This window comes from Cibotium barometz, chromosome 7 (assembly GCF_041138505.1).
Source record: "Cibotium barometz isolate CiBa-2024 chromosome 7, ASM4113850v1, whole genome shotgun sequence".
Taxonomy (NCBI): Eukaryota; Viridiplantae; Streptophyta; class Polypodiopsida; order Cyatheales; family Cibotiaceae; genus Cibotium; species Cibotium barometz.
Window position 1 is genome coordinate 24,495,382 of NC_141052.1, and position 16,158 is coordinate 24,511,539.

The window sequence follows — 16,158 nt, forward strand, 5'->3', positions numbered from 1 at the left end:
TGAACATGTACAGGGATATGCTGATCAATCTCCAAAAGGCAATAAGCTTGAAACTCTGTAGAAATCTTCGAGCTTTTTACAAGGAAGAGCCTTTGTGAATAAATCTGCCACATTGTCATGTGTAGAGACATAAACCAAGGAGATCTCTCCTGCATGGAGCGTCTCCCTGACATAATGATAATGCACCTCAATGTGCTTTGTGTGAGCATGAAACACGGGGTTCCTTGTATCTGCCAATGCGCTCTGAGAGTTAGTGTAGATAGGAGTGGAGGACTGCTCTCCAACACTAAGATGTGCCAAAAGATGTCTGAGCCATACACACTCAATGGTAGTTGTGAATGGTGCCTTGTACTCAGCTTAATGGTTAGTTGTGGCCAATGTCATTTGTTTCTTGCTGAGTCATGATATCCATGAACCACCAAGAAAGAAACAAAATTGCTTAGTGGACACTCTAGTGTTGTAACATCATGCCTAGTCCGAATCACTATAAAGGCATGCAACTGTGACCAACCCCCCCGTTTTGGATAGAACAATCCAAGAAACTAGGTGCAGTGTGAGTAGTGGAAAACCCGCTTGACAGCCTGCCAATGCGTGGTACATCTACTCAACTGTGACCCCCCTCCCCCCCATAGTGAATGTCTGTCCACGTGTTGCATAGGTAGATCAAGCATCCAACATCATGCTAATATAGTGTCTTATAAAAAGGCTCTCCGAAATCCTGAATGCTAAGCTTGGCACCTGTCTCAACTAGTGTAGACATAGGCTTATTATCCTCAAGATTAAATCTTTTAAGTAGTCTTTTTATGTGCTTTGACTGCATTTTTTATTTGGGCATTCAATTCTTACATAGTGATGATGGGATAGTCATTATGCCTACCAATGCGTGGTACCCAGGCAATGCATACATCTACTCAACTGTGACCCCCCTCCCCCCCATAGTGAATGTCTGTCCACGTGTTGCATAGGTAGATCAAGCATCCAACATCATGCTAATATAGTGTCTTATAAAAAGGCTCTCCGAAATCTTGAATGCTAAGCTTGGCACCTGTCTCAACTAGTGTAGACATAGGCTTATTATCCTCAAGATTAAATCTTTTAAGTAGTCTTTGTATGTGCTTTGATTGCATGATGACTATCCCATCATCACTATGTAAGAACTGAATGCCCAAATAAAAAGTGCAGCGGGCCCAAATCCCCAACATGCTTGTAATTCAGCCTGAAAGGCTGAAATCTTCTCAACATTGGGGCCAATGTTGAGAAGATTACAATTACAAAGACGTAGAGAGTGCTTTCTATATTGGACTGTTAGAAAACGCATGAGACCAAGTATGCATGTATCTTCTCGTACCAAGCTCTGGGAGCCTACTTAAGGCCATACAAAGCCTCCCATAACCTACACACTTTGTGTTCTTGACCCTTCTGAACAAAACCATGAGGTTGGTTGAGTGTCCAAATGCCCAACACCTGGTTAGTGTGTCCCATATAAGGGGAGGATAATATTAAAGAGTTCTGTCAGTTGGCTATTTTGTGCAGTCAAGTAAGGGCTGAGATGATTTCTCCACAAAAAATGTTCGTCTCAGCTAATCATAATCTCTGAGGAGGAGGATGGTAGAGACGGTACCCTTTACTCTCTGAACTATACATTTCACTGCCTTGTCATCAAGTTTCGTATGGTGCTACTCTCTGAGGAGGAGGATGGTAGAGACGGTGCCCACAAAGATACATTTCACTGCCTTGTCATCAAGTTTTGTGTGGTGCTACTCAAGCACAAGAGCATAAGCCAAGCAACCAAAGACATGCATATGAGCCATTGATGGCTTTTTGTTATGCCAAGCTTTGTAAGTGTTGGGATGACGGAGCTTCTATGTGTGAACAACCTCTATAAAGGTTGAGTGTGCTAGTATGTGTGAACCCACTCTTAAAGTGGTTCACTTAATATCTAGATATTTTATACCCAAATTGACATAAGCAATGATGTCATGAAGATGAGCCTACATGACCATAAAAGCATTGTACGTGGTGAACTATCACATCTATCAAATCAGTTCATTGAGTCATGGAGTCTCTCTTTCATGTGTTGAGGTTGTCATATCTCTATCTGCCGCTCGTCATCTCCACCATGGTGGTCTTCCACCCGCCATAACCTAACCCTGTGAGCTTCAATTGGTATTAGAGCCCTATCGGAGCTACTGTCTTCTTTGCGCCACCATTCGGCTAGGAGCGGCCTATTGGCTTCGTACCACCATCTCAGCTAGTTTTTGTCCATTTTCACCGCCCAGACTGGCGGACTCCATCATAGGGTGCCAACGTGTTATGACCCCACAGATCTCCTAAACACAAGACACAAGTGATTAGTAGTCTTGGTCGAACTCTGACCAATAGTGAGGTTATGACAACAATAACCCATGTCTCACTTATATAGTGCCCATTGGTGCTTGCTAGCTCGGAGAAGCCAGATAAGCACCCTCTAGGCGGATGGGTGAAAGATGAGCTAAAAGTTATCACGAACATCCTGATATGCCAGGAAAATACACAGGATAGGGAAATCAAAGTGCTCGAGGGAAGCCCATGCGACTTAAGTGGGAAAGTAGAAAGCACAAGTTGAAGACCTCAAGGAGGAGCTACATGTATGCAAAGCACAAATGAAAGAAGGGGAAATTAATCCCTCTCTTGCCTTGGAGGTTGAAAGCCTAAAAAACAAACTATAGGAAGGTTTAGTGGCCAGAGAGAAGGAGATGGAGAAAGGGTGGGCCATAGTGGTTAAGCAAGAAGTAGAGAAAGAATGGACAGAGGTGGTGAGAAAACACCCCACACCCACCCGCACTCCCATCATACATGATACCTTGGAAGAGGAGGAAGGTCCGTGCTCTTCATGTGAAGGTGACAAGATTAAAGGAGGAAGCCCCCAAGGCTGACGCTCTAGCCCTATGCAAGAAATTCAAAGTGGAAGGGACCCCTTATGTGGACACATGGCATGTAGGACAAGACACTTCACGGGAGCGGCCCCTAATTTTGAAATTACCGGACCTTGCTAGCCGAGAGGCCTTCATGGACACACGGACAGCTCTCCAAGGGGAGAAGATATACCTAGGGGATGATCTCACCCAAACCTAGGTAGAGCACAAACGGGCAAACATGCCCAAGGTACACGAGGCCCGCAAGGCGAGGAAGTGGGCAGTATACATGGACGGCAATCATCATCACAGAGCAGCATCCCAAATAGGGGCATGGGGTGTGTGGGACCATACACCTGGAGCTGACAGTTTGGAACTGCAAGGGAACGCTATGGTCGGACATTGGGGGACTTAAGGGAAGTTTTTACACAGAGGGACATTATCTTCTTCACAGAGATCCACCAAAGCCCAGAGGGAGGGCTACCATGCATTTCTGGCTATGAGTGGGCATCCGCCTACCAAGGAGACATGCACATGCGGTGGGATACGCGAGTTTGGTGGAGTGGCGGTACTATTCAGGACACACCTATAGCTCATGATCACTATAGTCGGCAGGGACATAGAGGCATGCTTTATGTGGGTGAGGCTACAAGTCACAATGCCAAAATCGACATTGATTAGTACTTTCTATCCCTACACTTGAAATTTCAATACATTTTCAGGTTTACAGCAGGCCACTCCACAGCCATACGATTTGGACACTTGAGTGTTTGGGTCAGATATTTTGTGCAGGTTATTATGGTTGGCAATGATGTATTCGGCATGCTTACAGCTAAGGACAAATTGGATGGGACTAACTACCCATTGTGGGCATACATGATGAGGCACCTTCTAGTTTCCAAGGGCCTATGGGTTATGGTTTCACGTGAGGAGGAGTTTTGAAACGGCGAGCTGCTCCTCCACCTAGAGGTGGCAAGGGCACAACTACATCTGGCACTATGGGATCTTCTGTCACTAAGGCACCCACACCCCCTACTGTGGATCGGCGAGGCTGGGATGCTAGTTATACATAGGCATATGCGCTCATTGCCCTCTCAATGAAGAGGAGCATCATTCCTCATATCCATTCTTGTGTCACTACTAAGTTGGCTTGGGATGCACTTGCAGCACTCTACCAAGTGCGCAATGAGGCACGAGTGGCCTATTTGAAAAAGCAGTTGGATATGTTGCATATGGATGAGGGTGATTCTATGGATTAGATGAAGGTTAACGACCTTCAAGAGCATGTTGGGGTAAAGGCACTATGCCCACCCTTGTAGTGTGTACAAGCCCATAAGTTATAGTACATAGTACACTTAGTACTTTTAATGTACTAAGTGCACTATGTGTACTAGTGCAATATACATGTGTGATAGGGGAGTCACACACTCATCTCATTGAGTTGACTTATCCCCACAACTCTCTCTCTCTCTCCCTTCTTCTCTGTGTATGTCTCCCACATAAAAACCTAACCCTAATTCTCCCATTCAACTGGTATCAGAGCTATCTTGATCCTCTCCCTCTTCCCCTCTATGGCTGCACCCAGCTCTTCACACAATCCTGTGATTTCAACTGGTGCCTGTGAGCAAGGTCGACAGAAGGTCAATCTCTACTGTGTCGTGAGTTGTAGAGTCGCAAGCAGGTAGGCACACAGCAAACGTGTGCAGTGTGCATGACACAGGTTTGCGAGGCTGGCAGGCAGGCGACTGGCCAGTAACGTAACAAAGGGCACCGGCTCAAAAGAAGCAGCACGTCATCATCGCCACGCGTCAGCGCCTTGCCACAAGAGAGCGTTGCAAGCAGCAACGCGTTGGGCGTTAGATGGCTGGCTGCTGGGCGTGAGCGAGTACCCGTAGCGCGAAGGGGAGGCAAGCAAGCGAAGAAGAAAACTAGCGTTGCCCTGCTGTGAGGCAAACGCGGCGCTTCTCCTTCGACCTCACAGAAACGACTCCTAGCCGTCTTCGCGCAGTACGAAACCGCCTGAGGAACTGCCGCCTGCACTAATACAGCTGCCCTCTTCAATCCTGCACGTCAACAACTAGTCGCCTTCAGCAATACAACCAGAGCACGCTGCCCAACCAAGTAGCGCAGAGGGCTGCCCAGCCATCCGTACCTGCACAGCAGCAGGCGCATCAACACACGTGCAGCACCCTTTTCAGCAGCAGCAGCATCCGATTCAGCAACATCAGCAAGAAGCGCCCCCCTCCCCCCCCCCCCCCCCCCCCCTTCTCTTGCAACAACAAAATTCAGTCTGCAAATCTCAGAGAAATTCAAAAATTAAGAGGTATTTGCTTCAATTCTTTGGGAATTTCTTATCAATTCAATCAATTGAGCAGGTATAGGTGCCAAAATTGCTCAAATTTTGAGCAAAATTGGCAAAATTGGGTGACATTGGTCACAATCAGGATCAATTTGCAAGAAATTGGATGTCAAAATTTGGGGCTTTTGATGTAATTGTGCAATTAAGCATTCATACATGCTGTATGATGTGAGAAATCGTACATTCGGGCAAAATTGCAGCAAATTGCAGTGCAGATCAAAGGGCTTTTGTGCCGATTGGATTGATTTGCATGCAGGCAATCGCATTTGATGCTTTGGGCAATGTGTTGATGCCTGACAAGCACTCAATGTGCCTGTAAGTCAAGGGGCTTTTATGTACTGGATGTTTATGTGGCCAGGGGGAAGCACTGTGGATGCCTTCATGTGCGTTAATGTACTATGTATGATCAGAAATTGATCTCAAATCAAGGGGCTTTTCAAGATTTTATGCTTGTTGAGCTTGGCAAAGCAGCAGACAAGACTTTTATGTTTTGAATCCTCAGAAATCCACTTGCAGTCAAGGGGCTTTTGCTCAATTTCAGTCCGGGACTGTTGTATGCAGTGGTGGGGACTGTAAAAGTCTGATTTTCACTCATTTGGACAGCCAGGAGAGCATTTATTGCTACTGTACCTGCTGGTACAGATTTGGTACAGCTTTGTACAAGTTTTGGCATGGCTGCACATTGATTTGAGTGAGCAAAAATCTCAATTTCAGCTACTGTACTTGCCGGTACAGGTTTGGTACATCATTGGTGAGCACTTAGTACTGCTGTACAGTACTTTGGAAGGGGAACAGAGCACATTGAAGGTGCTGTCCTAAATCTGCAGCAACCAGATTTTGGTGATTTCATCACATACAGTGGGAGCAAAGTTGCATTTGTGCTTCCGCAGTGGGAGATAAACTTTGGGAGAACAACTGTAAGCACTTTGTGTGCTTTGGTGCAGTGTTTGCACATTTTGCAGGGAGTCAGGCATTGACAGGTTGCATATTGCTATGGCAACCACAGGTGAGAGCTCTTCATTGCTTCACATCAAGAAGCTTGAAGGCTCACATAACTATGATATTTGGCAAACCCAGTGCTATAATGTGTTGCTCCAGAAGAAGCAGCACAAGCCTATCAAAGAAAGGGGTGTAATGCCCGCTTCTCTTACTGCTGAAGAGTGGGAAGATATGGATGAGCTAGCAAGATCCACCATCATGTTGTCTGTGTCAGACACTTTACTTTTCAGCATTCGTGAAGAGAAGACAGCTTGGGGAATGTGGCAAAGATTGTAGGACTTGTATGCCTAGCAAAGTGCCGCAAGCAAAGTGTATTGGTTGAAGAAACTCATAGGTCTTTAGATGAAGGAAGGGGCGTCTATGGCAGCCCATCTAAATGAGTTTAATGGTATTGTCAGCCAGGTCATTAATCAAAAGTTGGCAATGGACGATGAGTTCAAAGCCACTTTTCTCTTATGCACTTTGCCAGAGAGTTGGGACACATTCAGGACAGCCACTAGCAATTCGACTGCTATGCTGTCATATGCAGATGTTGAGGGTGCTCTTCTTCAAGAAGAGATGAACAGGAAAAACAACTCTGTTGGAAAGTCCAATGCAATGAATGCACGTGGGAGATCCCAGCAAAGGGGTAAAAGCCAAGAACGGGGAAGGAGCAAGTCCCGCTCCAAAAAGGACTTGGAATTCCATTATTGTTGCAAGAAGGGACACATCAAAAAGCAATGCTACAAATGGAAAAATGATCAAAAGGAAAAGGGAAAAGGAAAGGACAAAGACAAAGATGAAGCCAAAGATGCGAAGCCAAAGGGCACAAGTGGAGTTAAAATTGAAGAAGTCAATGTGTCACATGCAGGTGACAGTGAGGATGGAGTCCTATTCACGTCTTCACTTGATGCCCATTCACTTCTTACAGGAGATGGTCATGGTATGCACTCATGGATCATTGATTCAGGTGCCTCCTTTCATGTCACAGGCTGCAGAGACTTGTTTGTCAGGTATACTGCTGGCAATGAAGGAGTAGTTTATTTGGGTGACAACCATGCATGCAAGATTCTTGGCAGAGGTGATGTGAGGCTTGTGTTTTCAAATGGCTCACAGCTTAAGCTCCATGATGTCAGGCATGTGCCTGAGATCAAGAAGAACCTGCTTTCTACTGGACAGCTTGATGATGCTGATTATGTTACCACATTTGGTCGTGGAAAGTGGAAAATTAGTTAAGGGCTCACTGGTTGTTGCCAGAGGCTCTAAGGTGGACACTCTTTACTTCATGCATGGAGGTGTTTGTCACCATGCTAATGTAAATGCAACCGAGCTGTCGGAAATCTCTATGTGGCATAGCCGGTTGGGACACATGAGTGTCAAAGGAATGGAGCAATTGTCTCGTTTGGGTTACTTGCCTTCTCTAAAGTTTTCAAGTTTTCAGTTTTGTGAGCATTGTATATATGGCAGGCAACTCTAGTGCCCCCACAAGAAAGCTCTTGGATAGAAAGATGCTGAGTTAGAGCTTGTGCATACAGATGTATGTGAGATGCCTCAGCTTTCTTTGGGAGGGGCAAAATACTTTGTGTCTTTTATTGATGATGCCACACGCAAGGTGTGGGTTTATCCTCTTCGTTTGAAGAGTGATACATTCTCAGTGTTTGAGAAGTTTGTTGCTCATGTTGAGAATCAAACTGGCAAAACACTGAAGGCTTTGCGTTCCGACAATGGTGGAGAGTATATGTCCAAACAGTTTCAGGACTTTTGTGATGCTAAAGGCATCAAGAGGGAGCTCTCTACTCCTTATGATCCTCCACAAAACGGGACAGCAGAGAGGATGAACAGGACCATTCAAGAGAAGGTCCGTTCTATGTTGTCACATGCTGCGTTACCTCATGGTTTTTGGGCTGAAGCTGTTATGATAGCCGTTCATCTTATAAACAGGTCACCTAACACGAGGCTTGGTGGGAAAGTGCCAGAGGAAGTATGGACAAGGAAGCCTCCGTCATACAAGCACTTGAGAGTGTTTGGTTGCGTTGCGTACGTGCACATACGCAGGGAAATGCGCACCAAACTTGATCCTAAGTCTCACAAATGCATATTCCTAGGATATGGTGACAGAGGTGAAATGGGGTATAGACTTTGGGATCCCGTGAATAGAAAGATTATACGCAGCAATGATGTCATTTTTGATGAAACATGCATGTATAAGGAGCCTGCAAGGCAACAGGAGCCTGGCAGAGTCATCTTGAAGTAGGTTAGTGAGCTTTTAGAAAAGGGTTTGGTTCATCTAAGCTCCTCACCCTTTTGTTCTCCCGTGCTTCTTGTGCAAAAGGAGGATGGATCTTTCCGCATATACATGGATTATGGAGCTCTAAACAAGCTTACCATCAAGAACAGGTTTCCAGTTCCACTCATAGATGACATCTTGGATAAACCTGATGGTTCGACTTGTTTCAGCGGTATAGATTTGAAGAGTGGTTACCACCAAATTTGTGTGGTACCCCAAGATATCCATAAAACTGCATCCATTTGCTCAGGTGCGGACAGCCATTGCAAGGTCACAAGACAAGCATAAGAGGGCTGCTGACAAGCATAGAAGGGACATGCAAGTCAAGGAAGGTGATTGGGTATTGCTGAAATTTGAGAAAGCTAGGTTTCGGAAGAGGCCAAGACGAGAGGGATCATATCCAAAGCTTTCTACTCGATATTATGGACCCTTCAAAGTGGTTGACAAGATCAATGAAGTGTCCTACATGCTTGCTTTACCCAGTCATTGGAAGATTCACAATGCTTTTCACTTGAGTCTTTTGCGGAAGTATGTGGGGCCAGATCCGGAAGAGCCTGTCTTTCATGCAAAGACGAAGCATGTGGATGTGAAGTATCACTTCATCAGAGAGGTGATAGAGAACAAGCAAATTCAGCTTGTTAAGATTCATACGGATGACAACCCGGCTGATCTGTTGACAAAGAGTTTGCCGCCGGAGCGGTTTGCTCATTGCACACACTTGATGGGCATTGGATGAGGCCAGTTTCAGCCTTGATATGGCCTTGTATATTATCATGTACATGTTGATTTTTTCTTTTCCTTTACTTAAGGGCACTTTGCCTTTAAGTGGGAGGTTGTTGGGGTAAAGGCACTATGCCCACCCTTGTAGTGTGTACAAGCCCATAAGTTATAGTACATAGTACACTTAGTACTTTTAATGTACTAAGTGCACTATGTGTACTAGTGCAATATACATGTGTGATAGGGGAGTCACACACTCATCTCATTGAGTTGACTTAACTCCACAACTCTCTCTCTCTCTCCCTTCTTCTCTGTGTATGTCTCCCACATGAAAACCTAACCCTAATTCTCCCATTCAGAGCAGCTTGCCAACAATGATGAGATCATTCAGGACAGCTCTCATGTGCTAATCCTCAAAATTTATGGCCTAATCCAACAGGGTTAGGGGAGCCCTAGGATTAGGAGAAGGCAGGCTAATACGGGTGGCTAAGGTTATTATTAACAAATCCATGTGTACTAGCTATTTATAACACGATGGTTATTTATAGCGGCAGTGGGCACTATATAAGTGAGACATGGGTTATTGTTATCATAGTCTCAATATTGGTCCAAGTTTGACCAAGACTCTGGCTAAGTGTTTCTCGCATGATTCTCCCATCTCGCTCCCTCTCTCAGAATCCATGTACTTCCTAACATGACATAAGAACCCTAAAAAGCATAAAACTTTCCTAAGATGAGAACTTCAGATGTATGCTCACTCTGCGTCCTAGCATTGAAGTCCCCTAAAAGGAGAACTTTGCCCAAGCATGAGAACTCAATGATGTCTGCATGGAGGGGATAAAACTGCTCTCCCTCCTCAAAAATAGCATATGAGGACTTCCTTTGGTGGGAAGTAACATACTGCAATGTGTATACATCTCTGATCCGTTGAGAGTTGATTTGAAAAGCCCCAAGAAATTGATTAGCACACCCCTATACAAATAACATGAGATTGCTGTAGGGGCTACATCTTGCTTAAGTTGTATATAAACATTAGTACAAGGTCCTTTTATAGGAGAGACCCCCGACTAATGGTGGTCCAATTTGTCGATTTGGACTCAATTTCAAAAAACCCCCAAATTGTGGGCATTGCAAGAGGCAGTTTCGCTGCATGATGCTGATTTTTGTAAAAGCCCCAAAATTTCCCTCTTACAGAAATGTTCTGAGTGGAGCACAGGTGGGAGGTGTATGGCTGCTGAGGTGAACCTGTAGTTGATGTGGAGCTGTTTGCTGAGGTGTGCAGTGCGTTCGCCACCCTGCCCATAGTGTTGTTGCGGCTACTGCCCCGCCTATAGTATTTCTGTCATTACCTCTGCTATGCACCATCATTGTCATTTGGGAGCGTTGTTGCCATCTTTAGCTACACTTTGCTTGGCCTTTGTGTCTCTCTGTAATAAGCGCCACTATGCCTCTATTCAATGCCATTGCTTTGAGAATGCCACTGCATATTGTGCTTGAATGCTGCCGCCATGGAGGGACTCCCACTTTTGGAGAGCTACTTGAAGTGTTGACTATTTTTCTTCTTTTAGGGTAAAGGCTAATGTTGCGTGCAATGTCGGCAATTTAAAACTATTAAAGTTATTGCATTGATGGGCAGACATTGGTTAGGCAAAGGTTTGTTCATGAATTTAAGTGGCTGGTGAGGTGTTACCTGGGACACCCGGTCTATAACATGGCTTGTGGGCAGGTAGCTCATTTGTTTGGATTTGTCTTGAGAAAGACAAGTGATTTATGCCACGACAACATTGCACATCATCAAGGGAATTTTTGATTGGTTGGATTTTTTTGGTCTTTTGGATTTTGCTCAGGCAGAAGAATACTGTGGGATTATGTGTCTAGAAAGGAAAAGATTCAGTTATTGGCTTCTATAAGTCTACTGGCTCATGGTTTTCTATTGGAAGGTTAATTGAACCACTATTATGTGCAGAGAGAGTTCCATCTGACTTGGCGGGTCATCTACTTTGAGAAACGGCTTTTGTTTCCATGGAATAAATTGCATTGCATGATTGCATGATAGCATTGTTATGTGTTTTTATTTTGTATTTAAGAGTTACTCAAGTCAAGGAATGAATCTCTAGCGGGCATTTGCCAAGGCCTTGCTTGGGTCTTGATCTCCAAAGAGTCTTCCTTGTGAGGGATGTTGACTTAGCCGGCAATAACTCACTCACTTATATAGATAGGGCTCAGTTATAAATAAAGCACAAAAGGACACTTATAAGTCCTTTCACACTAGCCCATGCCCATACGTGTATATGAGTCATTTGTTATCCTTGGAGTCTCTATCATAGGTATAAGCTAGCTTTAAATACTATGCGGACTACATTATGACCTTTGGGAACATTACACCACCCCTGCAACTTGCAACTTTCCATTTGGACATACCTTATTGATATGTTGGGCTGATGGGAGCACCTTCAAGACAGCCCTAGGGCTATGCAGGAACAAAAGGCTGCTTTCTTGCACATATGGAGTTCTGGACCTCTTGTCCTGGAGGCATGAATGGAATCACAAGGTGTGCTACAAGCTTGGAGTGTGGCTCTCCCCACCTCACCTGCATGTAATCCCCCCCTCCCAACACACACCCCCGACTCCCACCCACACATCCACCTCTCTTTCTTTATACTTAAATCTCATTGGAGGGTTTTTATTTGTTTTTTGATACACATTATTTCTACCAATGGAAGGAAGTATTTTTTGGCAAAAAAGAATGAACATGAAATAGAAAGCTCGAAGATTTCTGCATATGCCACCTTGGGCAATTGCGTCTAGAGAAGAGATTGAAGACCAGGTTTCCATGAAGGAAGTGTGAGATCCTCTTCAAGAATTTGTCTACTATACTGCATTCATAGCATTCATCAACCACTTTTTATGGAGACAACAATAGGGAGTATCTAAGCTCCCTTATCTTCCTTTTAATCTCAATAGTTTTTTTGGCTTAGATGAGAAAATTTTGACTAAACATAATGTTGAACCCTTTGTATTCATGTACATGTTTTCATGATGTACTGACAAAGAGAAGTGTAAACAGGGAAGGATAAGACTTGTTTGCTTTTGAAAAGAATGGTGACAAGTAAGTTAGATGGATGGAAATTATAATGAACGTTATGGATTCCATGTACAAGATGGCAGGAAATATACCCTTTCTTTGGCACTTACCATTTTCTCTTTTAGACCAATTAAAATGGTTGGATTAAGAATTGACAAATTGAAACAACTGAAAATAATAAGTTCATTACTGGTTACCTGTTTTGGATTTTTTTTTTTGAAACCATTGGCTCATATGCTGAATCAGTCTACACTAGTCGTCTGTCAGCTCTTAAAGGAGTTGGCATTGCAGTAAGCTGTACTGTGCTTTTGTACAATTGCAGTCCATTTCTGGGCACCAACATTCAAATGGGGTATCAGTATAGCAAATGTTGCTGACTTTGCCAAGCCACCTGAAAAGATCTCTTACCCTCAGCAAATCGGTAGGAAACAATTTTACGCCCATTCTTGCACTTCTTTTTGATCCTTTTTGCTGGTAGTATTCTGGTGTGTGCTGCAATTTGAATTCTTTAGTGGTGCAAGAGCTATGTACACCTTTTGCAATAATTACACCTTGATAAGCTGACATCTTCAACTTGACTGTGTGTAAACAGCTGTGACTGCCACGGGGGTGATTTGGTCACGTTATAGCACGGTTATCACTCCGGTAATTTTCTCCTGCCCACGCCTTACATGTTAAATCATGGTGTGGCAGATGATGCATACAGGAAATTTTTTACATAGGGAATTGAGATGGGGAGGAACATGTTAACAAAATAAGTTCTCCGGAAGATTTGTTGTTGTGCAGTTCGGAAGGCAGGGAACATGCCATCATGTGTAATGCCCTCTTGTGTGCAGTGTATGCTCCTTTTGATGGTTGTGAGCTCACTTTTTGTCAACACAATGTGGTTACAAAGATGATTCGAAGTGATACAAGACACAAAAGCAGGTTTAGCCGGTACACCTTGACCAACAGCAGAAGTACGGCCAGCAGGTACAAAATGACATCAACAGGGGTGTTGTAGGTACAGGTGGCATAATCGTGCACTGAAATGTGGTGGACATGACTGTACAGGATAAGTGTGGACACCTGGTCCCTTGTGAGCCCTTGTCCAGAGGCATGTCAGCCAGTGTGCCTTCACAGGAACGTCAGGTTCATGTGTGCATGTCCTGCACAGGTCAGTCGTGCTTGTCCTGCACACTGATGTAACTCTCTTGAATGATGTATTGATGTTCTGAGCATTCATTAGGGTAGTAGCCGGGTGTACAGGCATCTGTCACAGTCAATAGTTTTAGGCACAGGAGCCCAGGAGAGTGTGTGAACCCATTTGAAGGATAGAAACTAGCAACGCTTACAAGGGCTTGGGTGGCTTTTGGGGCCATGGGGTTGCGGACAGCCCATAGACAAGCCCATTGGGTGACAAGGAGGCCAAGGGGGCAGCCCATGCATAGGTGCCCAACCTGGGGGCCACACATGGGAAACACACTTTGACAAATAGTCACATATTTTTCCATTTTCAGGTTGGCCACCCCCCATGCACAAGGCAGGCCATGTATTTCAGCCTTCCATCCCCTTTATAAGGGTGCTCTAGCCCTAGGGTTTGACATCTAAGATCTCTGCAAAGGTCCACCCAGTTGTGTCCAGCCGCAGGCAACCCATAGGAATCAAGGGCGACCTGCTGTGAGCAAAACGCAGCCAGTAGAAGGTCATCCAGGAGGTTAATGCAAGCATTCAGGTGCTGCCACACCTCACTTGTGGTACATATAGGATAGCATGTATAGGCCCGTGGGTGGACACAGGTGTAACTATTTGGCCTTTCTCGCACTTTATCACATGATGGAACCCTTGCCAGGACACTGGACTGGTGGAAGAAGGCATGGGGATAGGGACCATAAGGTTTGCACATGGAAAAGCACTAGTTTTGGTCAAAAAGCAGAGAAAAGCAAAAAGTCAAACTGAGTTAAATGCCAGCCAGGAGCATCATTGACAAGAGGGGATTGAGCATTTCGTGCAGAAGGATCAAACTTGGGGTACATTGGATTTTGTGCGAAAGAATCAAACTTGTGGAGAATTTGTGCTTTTGCTCAAGTTTTGGGCAAATTTCCCCTTGGATTTCCATCAAGTTGATGAAACAACACCAAGGTAACCCTAACCCTAGCCCTAGCCCTAGCCCTAGCCCCTTAGCCCGTTCCTCTTACATTTGATACAAAAGAAATTAAAGAAGAACATACCTGAGGGGTATTGCAATTCGACAATTAGGGTCCGTCAGCCACGCCCAGGTACTTCACACCCACATCCAAGCCTATGAGTCGCTTGTTGTGCCGCAGGACACTCTGCAGCCCCTGCAAGTTCACAAGCTTCATCGCTCACTCTCAACTTCAAGACACACAACCCTCCTAAAATGCCAAATAAGCACAAGAAATTAGAATGTGTGCCGACATCATACCCACCATTTTAGGGCGCCACATCACGGCAGCCCAACGCCAATGGAAATCCGGCCGCCAAAGATCTAAGAGCCCGTTCCCACGCTTCCTCAACAGGGACAATGGACAAAATTTCAAATTTTCCAAAAGTTGTGGAAAATAAAGAAGCCATGTAAGCATGTTGGATGCTAGCAATTGTTTGTGACAGAGTGTGGATACACAGCTACCAGCCAATGTGTGTGCAAACAAGGTCTTAGGTTGCTAAGAAGTGCACACAATGATTGATGGAGGTGCAATTTATCATGAAACATAGGAGGCCATTGTGCACACTACAAATGGCCTTACTTTGCCGGACAAAGGGTTGTGACATGTGCCTGTATTATAACTTTTTTGCAAACTTTTTTCTTCATCGGCATATTTGTTTGCTTTTGTATTCATTGATGCATTGATCCTGGCTTGCGAGGCCGTGGAGTGTTCCTGAATAAATTCATGAAAGGGGGCGGAGCCTGTCCCCACTCAGTGTGTGTCCTGTGCAAACTTCTCTAAACCCTACACTCTCCCTCTCTCTATCTTCTCTCTCTATTTTTCTCTCTCTTGGATACATGGTGAATTTGTGCTTTTGCTCAAGTTTTGGGCAAATTTCCCCTTGGATTTGGTACTAGCCTAGTGAGGGATCTTGTGGGCTATCCCCGTGGTGTGCTCAACGGGATTTGGTGCCTCGACATCGGCTAGGATATTGGTTTCTTCATCGGCATATTTGTTTGCTTTTGTATTCATTGATGCATTGATCCTGGCTTGCGAGGCCGTGGAGTGTTCCTGAATAAATTCATGAAAGGGGGCGGAGCCTGTTCCCCACTCAGTGTGTGTCCTGTGCAAAATTCTCTAAACCCTACACTCTCCCTCTCTCTATCTTCTCTCTCTATTTTTCTCTCTCTTGGATACATGGTGAACTTGTGCTTTTGCTCAAGTTTTGGGCAAATTTCCCCTTGGATTTGGTACTAGCCTGGTGAGGGATCTTGTGGGCCATCCCCGTGGTGTGCTCGGCAACGCGATTTGGTGCCTCGACATCGACTAGGATATTGGTTTCTTCATTGGCATATTTGTTTGCTTTTGTATTCATTGATGCATTGATCCTAGCTTGCGAGGCCGTGGAGTGTTCCTGAATAAATTCATGAAAGGGGGCGGAGCCTGTTCCCCACTCAGTGTGTGTCCTGTGCAAAATTCTCTAAACCCTACACTTTCCCTCTCTCTATCTTCTCTCTCTATTTTTCTCTCTCTTGGATACATGGTGAATTTGTGCTTTTGCTCAAGTTTTGGGCAAATTTCCCCTTGGATTTGGTACTAGCCTGGTGAGGGATCTTGTGGGCCATCCCCGTGGTGTGCTCGGCAACGGGACTTGGTGCCTCGACATCGACTAGGATATTGGTTTCTTC

The 16,158-nt window shown here is 44.9% G+C and overlaps 1 protein-coding gene across 1 annotated transcript in view; it reads left to right on the forward strand.

Moving 5' to 3' along the window:
- The window catches only part of LOC147636808 (mitochondrial pyruvate carrier 4-like), a 76,616-nt gene that overhangs the window by 43,152 nt on the left and 17,306 nt on the right, over positions 1 to 16,158 (forward strand). Inside the window, exons 2-3 of the mRNA XM_086800366.1 lie at positions 12,646 to 12,744; positions 12,916 to 12,968. Coding sequence (XP_086656492.1) covers positions 12,646 to 12,744; positions 12,916 to 12,968 — 152 coding nt within the window. The remainder of the gene's footprint in view (positions 1 to 12,645; positions 12,745 to 12,915; positions 12,969 to 16,158) is intronic.